A 19,748-nucleotide genomic window follows, 5' to 3' on the forward strand; every position below is an offset into this window, starting at 1 on the left:
TTTCACCTGGGAAATGGGGAGACAGAAGCTATAACCCTGCAGTCCTCACTGGGCAGATGGCAGGTAATGTGCATAAAAGTGCTTTAGTACAAAAAAAAAAAAAAAAAAAAAGGAAAAGAAAAATGGTAACACCTAGGAAGAAGTTACCTTTTATGGGAGGATTCAAAGTCACTAATGGGACCCAGACCCCGACCTGATTGTTCTCCTCCATTCTTCAGCCTCACTGTTCACAGGGCTCCAAGACACCTGCCACCTGGGCTGTCTCAGGCATTCTGCTGACCTTTTTATATGGAAAGATTCAAAGTCTCCCCATTTTCCCTCTTTTCTCCAGAGAATGACCTGAGGACCCTGACCCAGCAAGGAAACCTCAGAACCCTGGGAGACAAAACCATCTTCCTGCCCCACCTTGGTCCCCTCATAACCCTCTTCATGCAGGATCCACCAGGCTCAATGACACCCCAGTTTGAGGCAAAGCACCTTCTTGACGTGTGAGTGCAGCGGCTTCTTTATTTTTTCCCAAGATCCTGCAACAGAAGCTCCCACAGTCAGAATAAGAATCCCTCCAACAAGGGCGTAAGAGACTCCAACGATAAACAGAAACCCCTCTCAAAGATGCCACCAATTTAGCAAACCAGGAATCATTTCTCTTATTGAACTTAAAGTAACCACCACCACCACCACCAGAGGGCACCAAGTGCAAGTTTGTATCAGAAGTAGATCCAAGTAGAAACTTAGAAATTCTCTGAAACCATCAACCTGTCCCATCCACTCTCAATATTCTCCCCTCCACTTGAGAGAGTATTTCTGGGCTGCTTGTCTCGCCCTACCCTCCAAGGTGCCACATCTAGTGCATGAGAGTTTTTGCAGCCAACTCTCCATTTCTCAAGACTGCTGGTCCACTCCAGTTGGGATTCCCAGAGGGAGGCTGTGCAGGTGTCCACGAACAATAAATTAACATGACAGCCTGCCAGGCTCCCTTTGGCCACCCACCTGGCCTTGTGAGGAGAGCACGGTGAAGACACACATGTGGCCTCACTTGGTCCCTGTCTCCGTTTCCCCAGGCAGATCTCAGCAAGTGCAGATGGGTTTCTGGGCTCCATGTCTTACAGAGCAAGAGCAGCATGAGACCTCAGTAGATGTGGCTTGCCACGTGGCCTCTACCAGCTTGTCTGTTGTAGGTACCTCCTAGAACCTGCTCACTAAGGTTCATTTACCCTCTTCCTCCTGGCTCCCATAGCTCTGGGCCGTCTGACCACCAAAAGCTGGAGGAATGTTCCAGAACACACAAATCAAACTCAGATTGGCCAGAGTGAAAATTAACTATGAATGTTTCTACTCAAAATCCCTCAAAGCATCTATCCACTGACTTCATTTTAGGGACAAATAAATCTAACTCCCAGGCTGAGGCTCAGGCATGAGAGGGGGGTCTAGGGTGGGCAAGAGGAGGGTCTATGTACCTTCCCTAACCACCCCACTAAACTCAGCCGGATTTTGTTTGATTTTGGGGGTTTTTTGGGTGTCTGATCAAAAGCCCATCCTCTCTCTGATTTGGTGGACTAAGAACTTCTGTGCCCAAAGTCTAGGCAAATGTGGTAGAGGTTTCCGACCTCATGAACCTAGCTTCGGCAGGATCCCAAAGTGGGAGAGACTTCCCCCAAAACAACGGGAACAGAACAGAAGTTATTTTCCTGTTTGCTCCTCTCCTCTGAGCTAACAGCCCCCAGGCCAGATGCACAGAAGGTGAACAAAAACTACAGTCACGAAATCATTTGTAATTGCGAAAAGAAGAGAGGATAAGAAATGACAGCTTCCAGGGGAGGAATCCCAAGACGGTGTCCGGGGTGGGAGTGAAGCTGATGCCTGTGACCTGGACATTGGCATGGGGTTCCTCCTTCTCCTCCAGGCAGGCTCAGATGGCCAGCCAGTGTTGCAACTGCAGAGAAAGACGGCGAGGACTTGATGACATGGTGGGGACCGACAGGAGCAAGGGCCAGCTGGCGGGGGCAGCAGGAAGCAGAAAGGAGGCAGAAAAATACCCACTTCCTTCACGGACCTCAGGGAACATGTAGGTCGATTCCCTAATTGTCACAGAGGCCCAGAAAGGGCAGCAGAACCTCCCCAAAGTCACATGGCAAGCCTGAGGCCACGGGCTCGCAGGGAGCCTCCCTGTCCCCCATCCCGATGTTTCTAAGGGGAAAAGGCAGCTCACACTGGGTTTCTGGGTTTTCTGGCTGTGAGGTCCAGCCTTGGGCAGTGCACAGCAGGGAACAGTCAGGGCCCGCCTTTGTGATCTGCACCCCAGAGGTTTAGGCTGCACCCACCTGGAACTGTCTGACATCCCTCTGAGCCACCAGGTGGTGCTCGTTCTCCGGCGTGATGCCATAGGCCAGTCTCTGAAAGGAAGAGAAGGGGAGGAGGCCTCAGCTTGGCCCAGGGACACCCTTCTGGCAGCCTGATTGCACCCCCAGATGAGGGTCACCTGCTATTTGACCCTGCAGCCCCACGTGGATAGCATTCGGGGTCTGTACAAGACACCTCCAGCCTTGTTTGTGCAGCTGGTCCATTGAGTCATTCATTCAGCCACTGTTTCTTGAGCTGCTTACTGTGGTCAGACATGGGGCTAGGCCCTGTGGATCCAGACTTGAAGGAGACCCATGCAGTCTCTACTTTGGGGGAGCTTACAGCCCATGTAAGGGACTGGCAATGAACAAATACACACATCGTCTTAGACCCAGAATGGAGAAAGTGCGGCAGGGAGAGTGTGGAAGGAAGCCTCTGGCCCTGCAGGGAATCAGGGAAGCCCTCCTGCAGTGGAGGCACATGTGGGGTCTCAAGCCGTGTGTTCTGAACCAACAATTGATCACTGATAGCGGGAAGCCTCTCCACTCCCAAAGTGTGGAGAATAGAAGACTCAGGTCCCAGTTCCCATGTCTAGAATGAGGTCACTGAACACCGATCCTCCCAATGACCAGGAACAGAGGTCCCCAGACTTAGGGATTTCACAGACAGGAGACATATCACAAAGAATGAGGGTGGGGACTCTGTCTGGTACTCCCTTCCTTGAGTTTCTGCACAGCTCCCAAGGATGCCTTCCATCCTCATTTTGTTTACCTGTCCTTCGTTAGAATGTGAACTCCATAAGGTCAGGAATTTTTGTCTAGCACCTCGTGTACTGCCCAGCATATATCTGCATAGCAATAAGTACCTTCCAAGTGAGTGGATAAAGGAATGAAGGAATGAAATATTTGTTTTGTAAAGTAAGGATATGAGGAAAAGACTACCACTATTAGTTTACGAAAGAAAGGGTATTTTAATCAAACAGGAATGACATAATTTCAGAATAAAGGGCACTGTTTCCTAAATATTTATGTAAATGTGTGTGTGTATATATGTATATATGTATGTATATATACACATATGTACATATATACACATGTATAAATATTGACATATATGTAGAATGCATAGAAAGAAAATATAGTTCAGAAGTCTCTGGTTTAGGCTGATCAGATTATTAGGTTCCAGAAACAGGCAGGTGAAAACCAGAAGGAGCAGATCACAGTGTGCTTGGATGGGGAGAGCTGGGACATCTGGGGAAATGACAAAGCTTAGACGGAGACACGAGAGTGAGCTGGGTCCAGGCAGTCTGTCTAATCAATCCTTAGTGAACTCCAGGGCTGATCTCACCCCCAAGTAACATGTACTGAACACCTCCTGCGTGCCAGACACTGTGCTAAGTACTTCCTTTTTTCCGGGGTAGGTAATACTATCCTCAAGATACAGATGTGGAAACTGAGGCTCATGGGGGAAAATAACCTGGGCAATGAGGTGGGTCCATCTGACCCTAGTGTCTGTGTCTTTCTGTCTCCCTGCCCCTACCCCAACAGGAATGAGAGTCCTCCCATCGTCCCCCTCAGCCACCTCCCACCCTATTCCCCTGGGGAGGCCCAGAGCTCACCTCCCAGAGAGAGCCCTGCGTGCTGAGGAACTTGTAGATGACGTAGATGGGCACCAGGACCATGGAGGACAGGGCAATGCCCCACCCCACCCAGTTGGCCCAGGGCGGGAAGATGTAGTCGTCGTAGGTGAGTGGCTTGAAGTTAATGATGCTGACCACAACCACGAACTAGAGATGGGCAGGGAAGGGAGAGAAAGGAAGACAGGGCAGGAGAGAGACAAGAAAGGAAAGAAAGAAGGAAGTGGAAGAAAGGTGGGAAAGAAATGAAGAGCAGTGAGCATCAGAGCAAAGGGAGGAAATAAGGAAGGAGAGAAAGAGAGAAAGATATGGAGAAATGAGAAAGAATCAAGAAGCAAGTGAGAATCAAAAGGAGGCAGATATGACAGGGAGCAAGAAAAGAGGAAGAACAGAAGGTGACTTTGGAGGAGGCATAACAGCCCCCAGGAACCTGGCCCCAGCTCAAGAACCCCCGAGTAAGGTGGATGTCTGCCACATTATCCACAGGGCCGAGCAGCCCAAGTGACCCTTCTGAATGACCAGGGCCTCTGGATCCCAGAGCCTCCTCCCCTAAGAAGCAAATATCCCCACCCAGCTCCATCCTGGACACAGCTCCCTCCCCACACACAGGGCTTCCCTGCAGACACTACACACCAGGAGGAAGGCAGGACTGACGAACTTCCAGCATAGTCTCCAGTATAGACCAGGCCTGAACCCCATCATCTGCTGGATGTCGTTGCTGAACCTGTCCACTCCTGTGCACACACAGAGAAGGGCTGTTACTATGGCCCCCGCGACAGCCAGGGCCAGGTCCTCCCATGAGGTTCTGGCCCGAGCTGGAGAACCGGGCAGTGAGGCGAGATGCTGACATGCAGAACTCGGGAGATTTGGGGATAGGGACTTTGTAATGCAGAACAAGGGAGAGGACAAACTCTAGGACAGTATCCCCTTTCATGTGCCACCCCAATTAACCTGTCAGAGGGAAACCTGGGCTCAAAGAGTGAGGGGATTTGCCCCAAGTTCCGGAGCTAGTTGGCCTGACTCCAAAGCCCAGCTCTTTCCTCTTGCTCTGAAAATAACAACAACAACTATGCATACAGCACATTCCCTGACTTAAATCTGATAGGAGAGCCCAGACTCTTCTATTGAATCTCTTTCTGAGTGGCAGCAGAGTGAGAACTAACATGTTGGTGTGACACTTGTGGGGAAAAACAAACAATGAACACATTTAAGGGTTTGTAAAATATTCTCTCGGTTCATTCCAGAATAAGTTTGCCAGAAAAAACACAGGATACCCAGTTAAGTTTGAGTTTCACATAAATAATGGAAAAAAAAATAGTATAAGTATGTCTGATGCAATATTTGGGCTATACTTATACTAAATAATTGTTATTTATCTGAAATTCAAGTTTAAGTAGGCAACCTGTGTTGTGTTTGCTAAATCTGGCAACCCCCGGTAGAATGAATTCTATGACTCAGGGGTCAGCATTTTCCTAAGCGTTCCTCTTTCAGGAGCTGATGCTGGATACCTCAGGGGCCTTTGCAGCCTCCTGTTAAAAGCAGGTTCATCCAAAGGTGAGCCAAGGATTGAGATTTGTTCCCAAAAACTGACTTGCTGGACTCTGGAATTTTCGGTGGCCGTTCTGGAAATGGAAGGCCTCTCTGCACCTGCAGGTTAAAGGATTCTAGGAGGACTGGGAGCTGAGGCTTTTCCACACACTCACATACCATAAAACCAGGAAACTCCGATGGCTTCCATGAGGACAGCAAAAAGGATGGAGGTGCCCGCAGCAAAGGTGTCCAGGAGTGTCAGCACATAAATTCCACCCTGGCACAGGAAGAGAAGAAGCCAAGAGGCCCTCTTTGGTCAAACGTGGGAACTGATTGTTGTGTCCATCAACTCTTACCTGTCCCACTTGCTCGGAACCCTATTTGAGAACACAGGGCATAGGGTTGTGGTGCTGTTGTATTGACGTCACAGTCACCTCAGTTTCAGCCAATAAAGAGTTAGAAGGGTTCCAAGGGGACTTTTGCTGCCCCTCAAGTCAATAAGCAATTAACAGAGCTGCATGGAATCCTCAGCATCAGAGATGGAAGAAGACAACTGGGCCTAACCCTAGTGGGTCAGGCCGCTGAATTGAGGATGCTGGATCCCGCATTGTTCTCCCTGAGCTCAGCCCCAGTTCCAAGGCTAGAAATGCTTGACTTTATTGAAATGCAGCCTCAGAGGCCCCCAGGTGACCAAAGACCAGCCCTTACTCACCTTGGTTATGCAGAACAGGGCAAGAAGGAAGGTGCCGAAGGTGACGCCAAATGTGAAGAGTTTCCGGTGTCGCTTCAGGACCTGGAAGTCGTCCGCCAGGCCCGTGATGATAGCCTCCATGCCTCCCATCTGGAGGGAACCAGGCGGGGTGGGGTGCGGGAATGAGGGTCTCTCTGGACCTCAGTCTCAGGCCCCAGGGTTCCTAGCGCCTCCTGCAGCCCAGGACTCATGCAGGCTGCCTTGCCTCTCTTGAGAAATCAGCACGTCCTGCCTTCTTCCCCATCCTCTTGTCCCATTTCTGTCCTGTTCTGAGGCAAACTCAGAACTCAGAAACTATGCGGGAGAGGGTAAGGGTTAAGTCAACTCCTGTCTCCCCTACTCAGCAGCTACGTGTCTCCTGCCTACTCAGCCGGAGTGGGTACAGATAAGCTGATAGTGGAGTGAAAGCAGTAAAACACCAAAACCCGTGTCACACATTTACATGTCAATAAGGGTCTCTGGAAACAACTCCTGCAGAAGAGCTTCTAGTGATGGGAACTTCAGGCAGCAGTTTTTGATACGGATTTTTGGCTGCCTTTCTAATGATCAAGCAAAGTGGTCACTTCAAACTCCAGACTCTTAGAGTCTGAAAGGGTCTCATATCCCACTGCTATGGGCAGATTGCTTCCTTATAAGGACACTGTGAGAGCAGACAAGAAGCACGCAAGCTACCATTTTCTTCTCCTCTCCCCTCCTCTTGGCAGACACTGTTAATCAAAATCAGTATTCTTCATTATAAGCCCAGAAGCAGCCTCAAAATCCTTCTCAACACCCTGCTCCTGGCAGATCTGATGATTGAAAGCAAAAGGCAGTGGAGGGAAACCCAAGTGCCAGCTCTTCCATAAGATTTTTTGCAAACTTCCAGGCATGATGTACTAAGTAAGGGTAGACATATCTGAATGTCAGTACAACAGCACCACAACCCTACGCCTTGTGTTCTCAAATAGGGTTCCAAACAAGTGGGACGGGGGCAGCTAAGCATAACGCTGACTTGTCTGAAGTCTCTTCTTACTTGGATTTCCAAGATGTCAAAGGGATTCCTATGGCTCTTGGCTTTGGCCTAAGTCTTATCTTTTTGAGTGAGGACTCACTGTTTTTTTGTTTGTTTGTTTGTTTGTTTGTTTGTTTGTTTGTCTGCATTTAAATAGGGCCTTCTGGAAACAACTATTAGCCTGGTGTTTGAATAGTGGGAACTTCAGGCCCAGCACTGTGTGTTGGGGAAGGGAGTCAGGACCAGTGGAATGGGGGACAGGTATCCTAAGCAGGGTCACTCACTGAGCTGTCAAGGCCTAGCGCCAGGAGCATGATGAAAAACACGACAGCCCAGAATGTAGATCCAGACAGGGTAGAAATGGCCTCTGGATACAGGATGAACACTAGGCCAGCTCCTGTAAGAAACATCAAGGACCTCATCAATGGCTGAAACCATTGGTCTGAGCTGCACATAGCAGGGGAGCATCTGCGGGCCCAATTGTTCAGTCATGTGTGGGTGGACAGAACACAGGTCTAGAGATAACAGATGAAGTCAGAATGAACTTACAGCTCACCTGTGCATCGGAGAGGTTGACCCCCAACAGCCAGGCTGGAGAGCAGTTCCCTGCATGGACAGCTACAGGCTACATGCTGCAAACCCCACCTCCTATATTCTACAAGGGGTCTACTCTTACTCACAAAAGCTTGGGGTCCTCAGAGACCCCAATTCAATTGCTCACTAGCTGGGTGATGCCAGACAACGTATTTAGCTTGAGTCTCAGTCTTCCCATTTATAAAGTGAGTCTATTGACACTTGCCTGGCAGCCTTGTGAGAACTAAGTGGAGGTATTTCAAGTGCTTAGCCCAGGGCTGGTACAGAGAGGACATTCCAAAATCTGTTCCTTCCACCTTGACTCGCAGGGTGCATGGAGCTTGGGACTGCTTGGAATTCCCACTAATAACCTCAGGGGAAAGTCAATCACATTGGTGGTTTGGACACCTCCATGGACAGCCTAGCGGTCCTACAGCCATGTAAGAGCCATGCAGCCAAGAATAAGGTGGGCTTCTCAGCTCCCTCCTCAGTGGGCTGGGGCCCAGGAGGGCTGCCCACCCACCTTCTGTGGCCACATCCTCAATGTTGACCTTGTGTTCATGGGCCATGTAACCGAGGATGGAGAAGATGGCGAACCCAGAGACGAAGCTGGTGATGCAGTTGATGCTGCTGGTCAGCAGGGCATCCCTGGGGGAAGAAGCACAGTGAGGTCAAGTCCCTTGACACCCTCAACCCTATGCATTGACTGCTGGGCTGGCTATAGAACCTGCAGCCTGGCCCCAGCATCAAAGGCCATCCCTCCTTCAGCAGCTCCTGCTGCCACATGGATCCAGGGCCCCACCATCACTGGTGCAGGAAGTAGGCTAACTGCTTATGGATGGAACAGCCTGATACCAGAGTCTACCGGCAAACTCCTGCCAGGGAATTGAGTCACCAGTCTCCTTCAACAAACATTCCATGGTTGCTCCCCAGTGCCTCCAACTCCTCATCCTGTCATTCAAGAGCTTTGCGAAGAAGACCCAACCTTCCTTATACATTTATCTTCCAAGACTCCCAAGGTGAACTCTGAGCACACCATAAACTGGTCCATAAACAAACCACTTCCTTGCATTTGCCTGTGTTGTCCCCCTTCTCCCCCAGTGCCTGCTGTCCACTCCACATCTGCCTAGCACAATCCTAACTATCCTCCAAGGCTCATCTCAAATTCACCTCCATGCACTGGTTTTCTTCTGTCAGGGGGCTGATCACCCCATTTCCTTACCTCCCTATAGCCTGTCCCGCTGGTATGAATTCATCAGACTCTGTCATGTACCAAAGACACTGTGATTCTGCCTTAAGCCTTGGATAGAGTGTAATGGAAGTGGACCCAAATTTGTGCCTGTGCCTGAAGTCCCCACAGCACTGGGCCAGCAGGAGGCAGCAGTGAATGCTTCCTGAACTGAGCTAGATCATGGCCTTCTGAGTCTCAGTCTCCTATGGAGTCTCACCTCTGACCCAGCCAGGCCCTCAGCAGCTGGGATATTCCACCACTGCCTGCCTGGGCATCTGATGGACAGAATCCATACTGAAATCTTCACAGTTCTGCTCTGTCACAACTACCCATCTCCCAGTGCTGGTAACCTCAACTTTTCCCATTCCATATCCCACATTTGTTTAAGAGGCATCCTGAAATGAAATGTGGTCATCAGAACCCTTAGAGGACATGTTGCAGTTTATAGAATGCCCAGGATGGTTCACAAGAAGAAAATTTGGCTTGCTCAGGGAGAGTTGGCTTCCAGACCAGAGCCCTCTCTGCCATCCCCACAAAAGTCAATCCCCAGGATTTTGAGCTCTCGGAATTCTGAGAAGAATCTTACCTGTAACAGTTGTTGTCAAATTTGTTGTAACTGGCAAATGCAATCAACACTCCAAATCCAGCCCCCAAGGAAAAAAATATTTGAGTTGCGGCATCAATCCATACCTGAAACCAGCAGACAAAAGCCATCAGCCTCTGCTTCCGACACCACTGGAACACCTCACTGCTCTGGAAGGGCTGAGAAACCCTGGGGATGCTCTGAGACCAGAAGAAACATGGTCTGAACCAGAGATGGGCAGCCCTGGCAACTCCCTTCCCTGCATCCTGTACAAAACAACTGCAGAGAGAGGCTGGGCCTCTCTAGCATCTCCCAGCCTTGGGTAGTCATGAGTGAGCTCACCCTGTAGGAACTCATTCACTCCATTTCATGCTGTGATTTTCAAAGAAAGTTAACAAAATGAAAAGTTCTAGGTTAGAGTGTGAATGGGGCAAGAACACAGGGTTATGGCCATCTTAGGAGTTACGGAGATGGCATTTTCAGAAAGTGAGGGCCATTCCTAGTAGGCTTCTACAAGCCATAGACAATGGTGACTCGTTGGGGGTCAATGGGGCTTACTTATTCCATCCGTTGGGTGATAAAAGCACATGGCCGGAGGCCTGAAGATCTGAATTCCTTTCCAACTTCTCTGCCTCATGTTCTAGCCCTAGTCAAGTTCATTTCTCTCTGTGTGTTTCTTCATCTGTATAATGGGGATAATTATACTTCACCCGCTCAGACTAAGAGCTGAAATTCAGATTTTTTTTTTTTAAGCCAGGGTCTCACTCTGTCACCCAGGCTGGAGTGCAGTGGTGTAATCTTGGCTCACTGCAACCTCTGCCCCCTGGGTTCAAGCATCCTGAGTAGCTGGGATTTCAAGTGCACGCCACCATGCCCTGCTAATTTTTGTATTTTTAGTACAGACAGGGTTTCCCCATGTTGGCCAGGCTGGTCTTGAACTCCTGACCTCAAGCGATCCACCCGTTTCAGCCTCCCAAAGTGCTGGGATTACAGGCGTGAGCCACCACGCCCAGCCTTGCAATTCAGATTTAAGAGATGACTGTCATGCTCCCACTGGTATTAGTCCAGGCTTCCCCAGCTGTGCAAACAGAGGGCAGCATGATCTGATGGGGGAAGACAGATCTGCTCCTTGATACTGCACTGAGGGCTTAGCTTCTACACATCTGAAAGGCTTAGCATAAACAGTCACAGAACACATAGAAGTCTGACTTATTTTGCAATTTACAAGGCTGATTCGTGTCTTATGCTCTGTTATCTTTCTGGCAGCTACTACGAAAATAGGTTTTCTCTTGGTTACTAGTCTATAACATTGCAGTATGTTGGAGCATTACAACTATGGAGATGCATATTGGGATGCATCCCTCTTCATCCTGTGCTGCTTAGGCCTGCCAGGATTATTATGGGTTCAAATAAAGAAGCCCGGAGAATTGTAAGATAGCATGTTGAGGTGTTCTCACTGAGGGGCCCTGCAAGAGGAGGCTGGAAGTAATCTCAGCAGTTATCTTAAGATGCTCAAGGTACTGAGTACCTCTAGTACCTCTATGATAGTCTCTGCTCCCACCCTCCCTGCTCTGCACTGGACTCCACTACCAAATTCACCCACTTTCACCATAATTTGGGCCTCTGGACAGGGGCAGTGGTTGGATGAGGGTGTTGGGGAAGAGAATTGGCAGGGCCTTCCTGGTGGCTAAGACTATCCTTGTGCTGACATCACAGAATGGTGGCAAAGACCAGGTTTGGGGATCTGAGAGTAGCAAGAGGGCAGGGGGTGACTGGGGTTGGTTAGGGAGCTGTGGGCACAGGACAGGAGCAAGGTCCCAGGACATCATGTCCTCTTCACAGGGAATTTCTCTCCTCAAAAAGAGTAGTCTGTGAAGACCACCAGATGGAACCGCAGAAACTCAGGCCTCCAGAGAGAGATGGGTGGGCTTATGGAGACTATCAGGTGCAAATCCACATTGGTCAGATGGGGAAGCTGCAGCTCAGACAGGGAAGGATCCTGTCCAAGGCTACACTGCGCATTTGTGGCAGAGCTGGGACCAGATTTTCCATCATCACCTGCTCCTGAAAACCCTCCCACAAGCCTGGCCCAAGGCTTGGTGGTCACTGAGCACTGACCGTGGCCTCTTTCAAGCGGTAGAAGTCGATGTGCAGGTAGGCATTGATGCCGTTGGAGGCGCCGGGCAGCGTGACGCCGTGAACCAGGAGCACGAACAGCACGAAGTAAGGCAGCGTGGCTGTGATCCACACCACCTGGGCAATGGATAAGTTCAGGTGAGAGCCTTGCTCTGGCCCCAATCCCGTGGTGGGCTGGCGGGGCACAGAGTCCTTTCCCAGTCATGCTCTTTCCCACCTTCCTTTACCCAAGGCACATGCTACAAGTTCCAGTTCTAGGAAAGGCCCTGAGGCAGAATCCAGGGCTAGACCAGTAAAAGGACACAGGTCACACCCTAGAGCAGCTCAGAACCCAGGGTGAGAGTCAGCTGCACTGGGGATAGTACTATGATGGAAGCCAAGGGCACAGCAGGGCAAAGACTAGGTCCTCATAGCACAGGATGCCTCCTCATCCACAAAGCCACCTCTCCTGACTCCTTCAAGGAAAGACTCTTGACTCCATAAAATGAAGAGCTTTCCCATAGATAGAGCTCTCTAAAGGAAAAGAGCCAAGAGAGGTGGTGAGGTACCTGTCATTGAAGTTGTCCAAGTGTTGCTATGAATACAGCCATTGGCAAAGGATTGCCTAGATCAAGGTGCAGTTCATGGACCAGGCAGAACTAAGTACACCCACCTTTGTGCTATCCCCATTCCCCATCAGTCCTGTGTCCATCACACCATTGCTACTGGTTGCTGCATGCACCTATCTGACTGGCAGGATATTTAGAAATCTCAGTCTCTCTCTCTCTCTTTCTTTCTTTCTCTCTCTCTCTCCCCACTCTCTTTTTCTCTCTCTCCATCCTCCCCTCTCTCTTTTTGCCCTCCCCTCCCTCATCTCCCTCTCCTCCACTCTCTCCCTTTTGTTTACATCTTCCTCTTTTTCTTTACCCCCCTTCAAGCATATTTTCTTTCTTAAGCACATTGCCCAGGAAGGGATGTGGCTGGACAGAAAGCAGAACCTCTGACCATTCTTCATCTTAGTGGGAACAGATGTGGGACACAGACAATGTATCTTGTTCAGGAACACACAAAGGAAGAGATTATTCCAGACTAAAAAGAAACACCCCATCCCCTTGTCCAGGTTGGAGGAACAGAAAAGAAAGGTAGAGGCAGGGATGGGGGTGTTATGTGGGTTTCCTTGCTGTTCCTTCTCAATCTCGGCTACACATTCAAATACCCTGGGGGGAGTTATAGGTAAAAATGTTAAAGCTCAGATCCCATTCTTGGAGTTTCTGATTTAGTTGGTCTAGCGTGGACCTGAAATGAGTATTTTTTTAAAGTTCCCCAGATGATAAAATTGTGCAGCCAAGGTGAAAAATCACCACTAGGCAGAGACAGCCATGGGTAGCCTTGCAGAAAGAAGGCTGTGCCCAAGTAAAAACTCAGGTTAAGGTCAAGGTAGTCAGACTCAAGGATGACTCAGCTGAAACATGAGAAGACCTATAACTTAAATGCCAGATGGTTCCACCCCCGCAAAGCCCTGAAACTACGTAGCCCCAAGAATCTTCACGCATCCCTAAGGAGAAAGTGGAAACCTTGAAACATGAAAGTTCTTTGCCAGGATAAAAAGATATGGGCTCTAAACAAAAATGGAGACATAGAAAAAAAGGCATATGTTTTTCATACTTATGTTTAAGGATGGGGATTTATCCTCTTCTTTTACTTGTCTTTCCCACTAGATCATGAGCCCCTTAGAAGTAAAATCCTATATTTTTCAAACTTGAATCCCCAGAACCTGGCACATGTGAGTCCTAATAAATGTTTATTATATGAATGATTGGACTAGGCAGCGGTGCAGATGAATGACTGGATTGTTATGTAAATGGATGGATGAGTGGATGGTTGGATTATGATTGGGTAGCTGGTTAAAAGGATGGATAAGGTGATTAAGTGGGTCGAGGGTTGAGTAGATGGATGGATGGATGGATGGATAAATGGATGGATAGATGGATGAGTGGGTGAGTGATAAATCAGAAAGTTAGTGGATGACTAAGTCAAAGAATAAATGCATGAACAAGTGAATGAATGAGTAACTGAGTCAGCATTGGAGTGAGTAAATGCATAGTGGTAGTCACATCTTCTGGGCTCAGAAGGAATCAGGAAAGCCTCCTCTGTTTCATGTTATCCACTTGTTTCTCCATCACTCCCTTGTTCTAAGAAGGTCTTTGTGGAAATGGGATTTCCACTTGTTTTGTTTCAGGGAGGCAAGAACAGGAAGGCCAAATTGCATAACAAGTAAGGAGGGAAACATGCCCTGGAAAGTGAAGCTGTTGCATCTGGGTGACCTTATGTTAATCAATCTTGGATTCAGTCTCCTGATCTGGGACAAATAGGTGTAAGCTCTTGGCAAAAGGCACAAGGAGGAGCTCTCACATCTCCTTGTGATTGGTTCTAACTGCTCTGGTCTCCTAAAGCTTATGTCAATAGCTGCAGCCCAGCTGCAATGCCCAGCCCAGCAAACCAGGTGAGACTACACTCCTGTCATCAGAAAACAGTATCTTGACTTCTGACTCCAAGGAATCTCCCATTGGGCCTGGAGGTGGCCCTGCATTGGCCATGTTTGATGGCTATGGATTCAGTTTCCCTAAGGAATACATCAGGCCGTGACTGAGCTGAGACCCTGACTATTATAGTCAAGCATCAAGATAGCAGGGAACTTGTTTTGTCTGTGCCCATGCGTTCAAAGCTAAACCATCTGAGTCCTGTTGAAGATTCTCAGAATTGGCAGTGGGTATTACTTCAGCTGCCTAAGATCTTGTGTTGAAAGAAGGATTCCTGGATCTTTGGCAAACAGTTCACTCATGCTCACATGTACCCTGAATGCACAATGGGTAAACAGAAGAAAGGCTTGGGTTCTGTCATCTCCACCCTAGGCTTCTCAGCTCTCAGAATTCCAACTTGCAACACAGCTCTGGCTATGAGAACCTAGACTTAGTCCAATTTTGAGCACAAGATCAAGAAAGTAATGAGCAGCCCATTGGTCTTGGCAAATGTCCTTAGTCCCTAAGGGAGGTCACTGCTTTCTATCACTTTAAATCCATACCTGCTGGTGTTTCTATGGATAATTTGTGGGGTTCCAGGGTGCCAAATTCAAACTGATGGCTCACAATCAAAATGAGGACCTTGGCTCCATAAAAGAAGGAACTTTCAAATTGATAGAGTTCTCTCAAGGGAAAGAGCTGCCCAGGAAGGTGGTGAGGTGCTTGTCACCAAAGTTGTGCAAGCCTTGCTATGAATCCAGGCATCAAGCAGAGGGCTGCCTAGATCAAGGTGAGGTCCACAGACCAGCAGCATCAGCATCACCTGGGAGCTTGTCAGAAATGCAAATTCTCACCTCATCCCCACTGAATCAGGCTCCCTCAAAGAACGACCCAGGTATCTGAGTTTTAGCGAGCCATTTCGGTGATTCTTACACGCATGAGAGTTTGAAAAACACGGCCCAGGACCTGCTCTAAGGTTGACTTGGAAACAGATGACACATGTCTGCACTTTATCACTGTGCATCTGAATCAATTTACCCTTTACTGATTAAGAATTCGTGATCCTCTGAACTGGGTTTTAGGGACATTTTCACTAACAATAAAGACATAATTTTACAAAGCGGGATTTATGGGGTGTGGGGTAGGCACTGATGTTACTGAAGAAAACACCAAGCTACAAATATTTTAGTCTATGCCTCACTCATGTGTGAACGATGCTGTTCATTATAATTGAGTCCAATCCAGTCACTAAAGCAAGCCAGGACCAGCACAGCCTTCACTTGACAAGACTGGAGGTATGAACATTTGCAATTCATTTGAGGCCAGCTCTGAGGCTATGGAAGCCTGCTAAGAAAAGCTCAATGTCCTGTTCCAGGTTCAGTCTGGAAAGAAATAAGCAATACTCTTGGTTTTCTCATAAGCTAGTTTATAAAAACAATTAAAGACAGAGTACAGGAATGTCCTGAGTGAAGCTCCCCATTCTAGAAATCTCGTCTAGAAATCTCATCTCCATGGACTGCCTGTGGCATGCCTGCTTAGGGACTTATGCAAAATGTGGGCTGTGGCTTCGGATGGCACATGCAGAGGGGACTCATATTCCTCTCTCATTGTGTTTCTACATGGGGGACTTTCCTAGTGTAATACCCTGGTTCGTGCCTCACCACCTTCTCTGCAGGTGCATTTTGGAAAGAACTGAGCATGCTCAGCCCCACTCCTCCTGGTCTCTTTTGCATCAGCCTGCCTGCAGACAACATATACTCCACTCTAGCCAAGAGCTAAACTAAGTGGGACAGGCTCTACTCTCTTTGGTGATGGCCGTGGGGAACCCAATCTCGGAGTGCAATATTAGAAGTCTATGGTTGTCCTATGTCAAGGCCAGAAGCAGTATAAAGCTCATACATCTTCTACAGTTCACAGGGGTGGGCCCTGTCTCCCCCCAGGGTCTCTGTCTGTGCCTGCAGAGGCCAGGAGAACTCTGTTCCTGGTACCTAGGAAAGGTGCAGCGAGTGCTAGACCAGGCTGGCCTGGGACTTCCGCATCTCTACGGCTTTGCTTATGTAGTTCCTTCCACTGAGAATCCCTTCCCTCCACCCCACCTCTACCTGTGCCTGCCTGACCTTGTAGACCCAGCTCGAATGCCACCTTCTCTATGGTCTTTGGAGACACTTTCAGTTGAAAGAGCTTCCTTTCTCCACTAACGCAGCATCTCACACTTTTTGACCACAACTCATGCTAAGAAATACCTTCAATATCAAGACAAAATACACATAAACTTACAGATTGCTGTAACTGAAACAAAAATTCCAACAGACAGCTCTTACTTTACTATGTGCAATGATCTCTCATTATCTAGACTTTTTCATTTTTAAAAAGTGTGATGACCCATTAAGCTGATTTAATTACGGTTTTTAAACCCACAGTTTGTATTTCTATTGAAATGTAATTCGACTACTGGATGTGAAATTATCTCCAAGGTAAAGTTAAGCTTAAAAAATAACAAGATATATAACACTGCACATAGTTTGTGACCACTGGTTTTTATTAAATGGGGACGCGCACACATATGTCTCTGGATAGAGACCCAAGAAGCTGGTGACATTGGTTGATCCATAACCTGCCTGCAATACACATAGACTAAAGCAACTGAAGAAGGAACCTGTCTTATTCTCGCATCACTAGTACTAGCATCAAGCCTGGTACATAGTAGGTGTCCATAAGTGGTTGATAATTTGAATTAAATTCAAAAGAATACTTAATGAAGTTCCCCAAACTTATATACCCACCCATCCTTCAATCACCCAATAAATATTTACTGAAGACGTACTAGGTGCCAGGCATCAGAATGGTAATGGTCCTATCCTGGTTTTGCTAAACCCTAGACTTTCTCCAAGCCCTGGTCTGCATTTTGTTTGAGTGTTTTCTTAGGGTAGATACTGTGTCTCCAACATGCTGATAGGAAATTCTATCTTCAGTTCTCGATGGATTTCATCCCTACTGGCTGCTGCTCCCCTGCTACTTTCTTTGCTCTCAATGGTATGACCAAGAACTCTAAGAGTATCAGAGAGAACTCTGGTGCACACCCCCTTTCCAAAATCAGTTGCCTAATGAGGCTTCTCCCAAATGAACAACCATCTGATTAAGGTAGACTGTTGAGGTGTGGCCCCCAATGAACTCACACCTGTGTATAATTCCCTCCCATATGGCCACTAGGTTTCACCAAAACACTTGTTTTAGCCATCGGGACAATAGCAAGAATGATGCAAGCAGAGACTGGAAGAGCTACTTGTACACCATTGGGGCTTGTCTGCTTGGGACATGTTCTTGGAACTCAATTGCCATGCTCTGAGAAGCTCAAGCACCATAGAAAGTCTATGTGGAAACATTCGAAGATGCTCTGGTTGGCAGCTCCAACCTAGCTCCCAGCTAGTGCCAACTGCCAGCAATGTGTATGCACCATCTAGAATAGCCAGCCCACTGAAGCCATGTAGTCCAAGAAATATCACATGAAGCAGAAGGACCACCCAGCTGATCCCAATCAACCCACAGAATTGTGAGAAATAATAAAATGGTTGTTATTTTGCATCACTACATTTTGGAGTGGTTTGTTACACAGCAGTAGCTAACCAGAACACTGGAAAGAACATTTCCCATCCACATCCTCTTTAATACAGTCAAGCTTCTAAATAGACCCTGTAGAGCCCAAATGGGGTTGTTGTTCCCATGATGTTCCTCAGACTAAAAATCAACAGGAGCCATTTCCTGAATATTACACACCCTTGAGAGGCTGACTACAGGCAGACAGTGTCACCCAAGTTCAGAATGCCAGCTCTGGACTGGCCCTCATGGGTCATCTAAACTTATGCTCTTCTCATCAAGGCACCTGGAACTCTGGGGGCACTTATTTCTGTATCGGAGGAAACACAAAATCCAGCAGACATCTGAATATCTTCTAGAGCATTGTTTTTTTCCTCAAAAATTCAGAGGGGGGATTTATTGATTTTATGGTCATATTCCAGAGTAGGATGCAACATTTGCAAGAAGATTTAGGTCAAGATTCAAGATTTATCAACGGCATATTGATAGCATCTCTAGACTTTGTCCTGAGGCCTTTGGGGTATCCCAGTCCCTGGTCTCTGCTATTAAGGAAGCTTTGGCAGGAAAGTGTGAGAAACTCTGATCCACTTATACCCCTTCAACCTATTGTTGGCAAGACACAGACTTGGGGAAGGGAAGGGAAAGGAAGGGAAGGGGTTTGTCTAAGTCAGTGGCAGAATTGGGGCTTGAGCCCAGGCTTTGCACTTCCAGCTCCATCTTTTTTGTCCACCAACTACATAATTATTGCTAGAAATAATCACACCCGCCAAGTTTGATATCCCAACCAAAAGAGAAACAAAGAGATATTACCTTTCCTGATGTCTTCACCCCTTTCCAGAGGCTAAAATACAAGACGACGACGACGACCATCAGACAGAGCAAGAGCTGCCACTGGGGCAGGCCGATGTCGTGAATCCCGCTGCTCTCATGAAGGTGCAGGACACCACGCCTGCCCAGAGGAGAGGGGAGGGAACCAGGGTAAATGGTGTCAGGGAGGACGACGGGAGCCATGACCATAGGCCAGTCCCTGCAAATGCACACTGATGGAGACAGGACCTGACCACTCTCCCCTAACTCAGGGGTCCCAGCCACTGCCATGCATCACAATGGGCCTGCCCTGGTCAGCCATGGCCTGTGCCCAGGACCACTCTGTCCTAGGAGATGCAAATCATCTGGGGAGATTCCAGGCTTATGGCTGCTTTTGAAAGACAAAAATCTCTTCAGTGCCTGTTGCTCGCCTAGCCTTGGAGTAATAAATAGGGAAGGTTCCTGTCCTCATAGAACTCACACTGTAAAGAGCAGTTCTCAGCAGGAGGGAGGACTATTTTGCCCCCGACCCCCACCCCAGAGGATATTTGGCAATGTCTGAGATGTTTTTTATTGTCATGACTTAAGGAGAGGTGGTGCTACTGGCATGGAGACTATAGGTGCTGCTAAACATGCTGCAGTGTACAGGACAGTCTCCAATAACAAAGAATGACCCCTCCCAAAAGGTTCATATTGCTGAATCTGAGAATCCCTGGTCTAGAGACTGAGACAAGAGTGAGCATTTCTCCTATTGGAGAACAGCTACTAAAGCTAAAGATATGCTTACCCTGTGCCCTAGGTATTGACTTAATAGAAAATTGTACACATGTTCACCAAAAGACATGCTCTAGAATGTTTATGGCAGCATTATTCATAATAACCCCAAATTGCAAAGTACTCAAACATCCATCAACAGTGGAATGGATAAATTAGGATATATTTATAAAGTGGAGTTTTTTGGTTTTTTTTTTTGAGACAGGGTCTTACTCTGTCACCCAGGCTGGAGTGCAGTGGCACCATCAAGGTTGACCGCAGGCTCAGCCCACCCGGGCTCAGGTGGTCCTCCCACCTCAGCCTC

At 48.0% G+C, this 19,748-nt stretch overlaps 1 protein-coding gene across 1 annotated transcript in view; it reads right to left on the bottom strand.

The window, feature by feature from the left end:
• Positions 1 to 481: 481 nt before the first annotated feature.
• The window catches only part of SLC6A2 (solute carrier family 6 (neurotransmitter transporter), member 2), a 47,828-nt gene continuing 28,561 nt past the window's right edge, over positions 482 to 19,748 (bottom strand). Inside the window, exons 5-15 of the mRNA XM_011971910.1 lie at positions 18,674 to 18,812; positions 11,754 to 11,888; positions 9,639 to 9,742; positions 8,345 to 8,469; positions 7,533 to 7,645; positions 6,219 to 6,347; positions 5,684 to 5,783; positions 4,610 to 4,710; positions 3,959 to 4,126; positions 2,322 to 2,393; positions 482 to 1,933 (exon numbers count right to left, since the gene is read on the bottom strand). Of these exons, the coding sequence (XP_011827300.1) occupies positions 1,910 to 1,933; positions 2,322 to 2,393; positions 3,959 to 4,126; positions 4,610 to 4,710; positions 5,684 to 5,783; positions 6,219 to 6,347; positions 7,533 to 7,645; positions 8,345 to 8,469; positions 9,639 to 9,742; positions 11,754 to 11,888; positions 18,674 to 18,812 (1,210 nt within the window). The 3' untranslated portion in view covers positions 482 to 1,909. The remainder of the gene's footprint in view (positions 1,934 to 2,321; positions 2,394 to 3,958; positions 4,127 to 4,609; positions 4,711 to 5,683; positions 5,784 to 6,218; positions 6,348 to 7,532; positions 7,646 to 8,344; positions 8,470 to 9,638; positions 9,743 to 11,753; positions 11,889 to 18,673; positions 18,813 to 19,748) is intronic.

Source organism: Mandrillus leucophaeus, unplaced genomic scaffold (genome assembly GCF_000951045.1).
Source record: "Mandrillus leucophaeus isolate KB7577 unplaced genomic scaffold, Mleu.le_1.0 Scaffold125, whole genome shotgun sequence".
Taxonomy (NCBI): Eukaryota; Metazoa; Chordata; class Mammalia; order Primates; family Cercopithecidae; genus Mandrillus; species Mandrillus leucophaeus.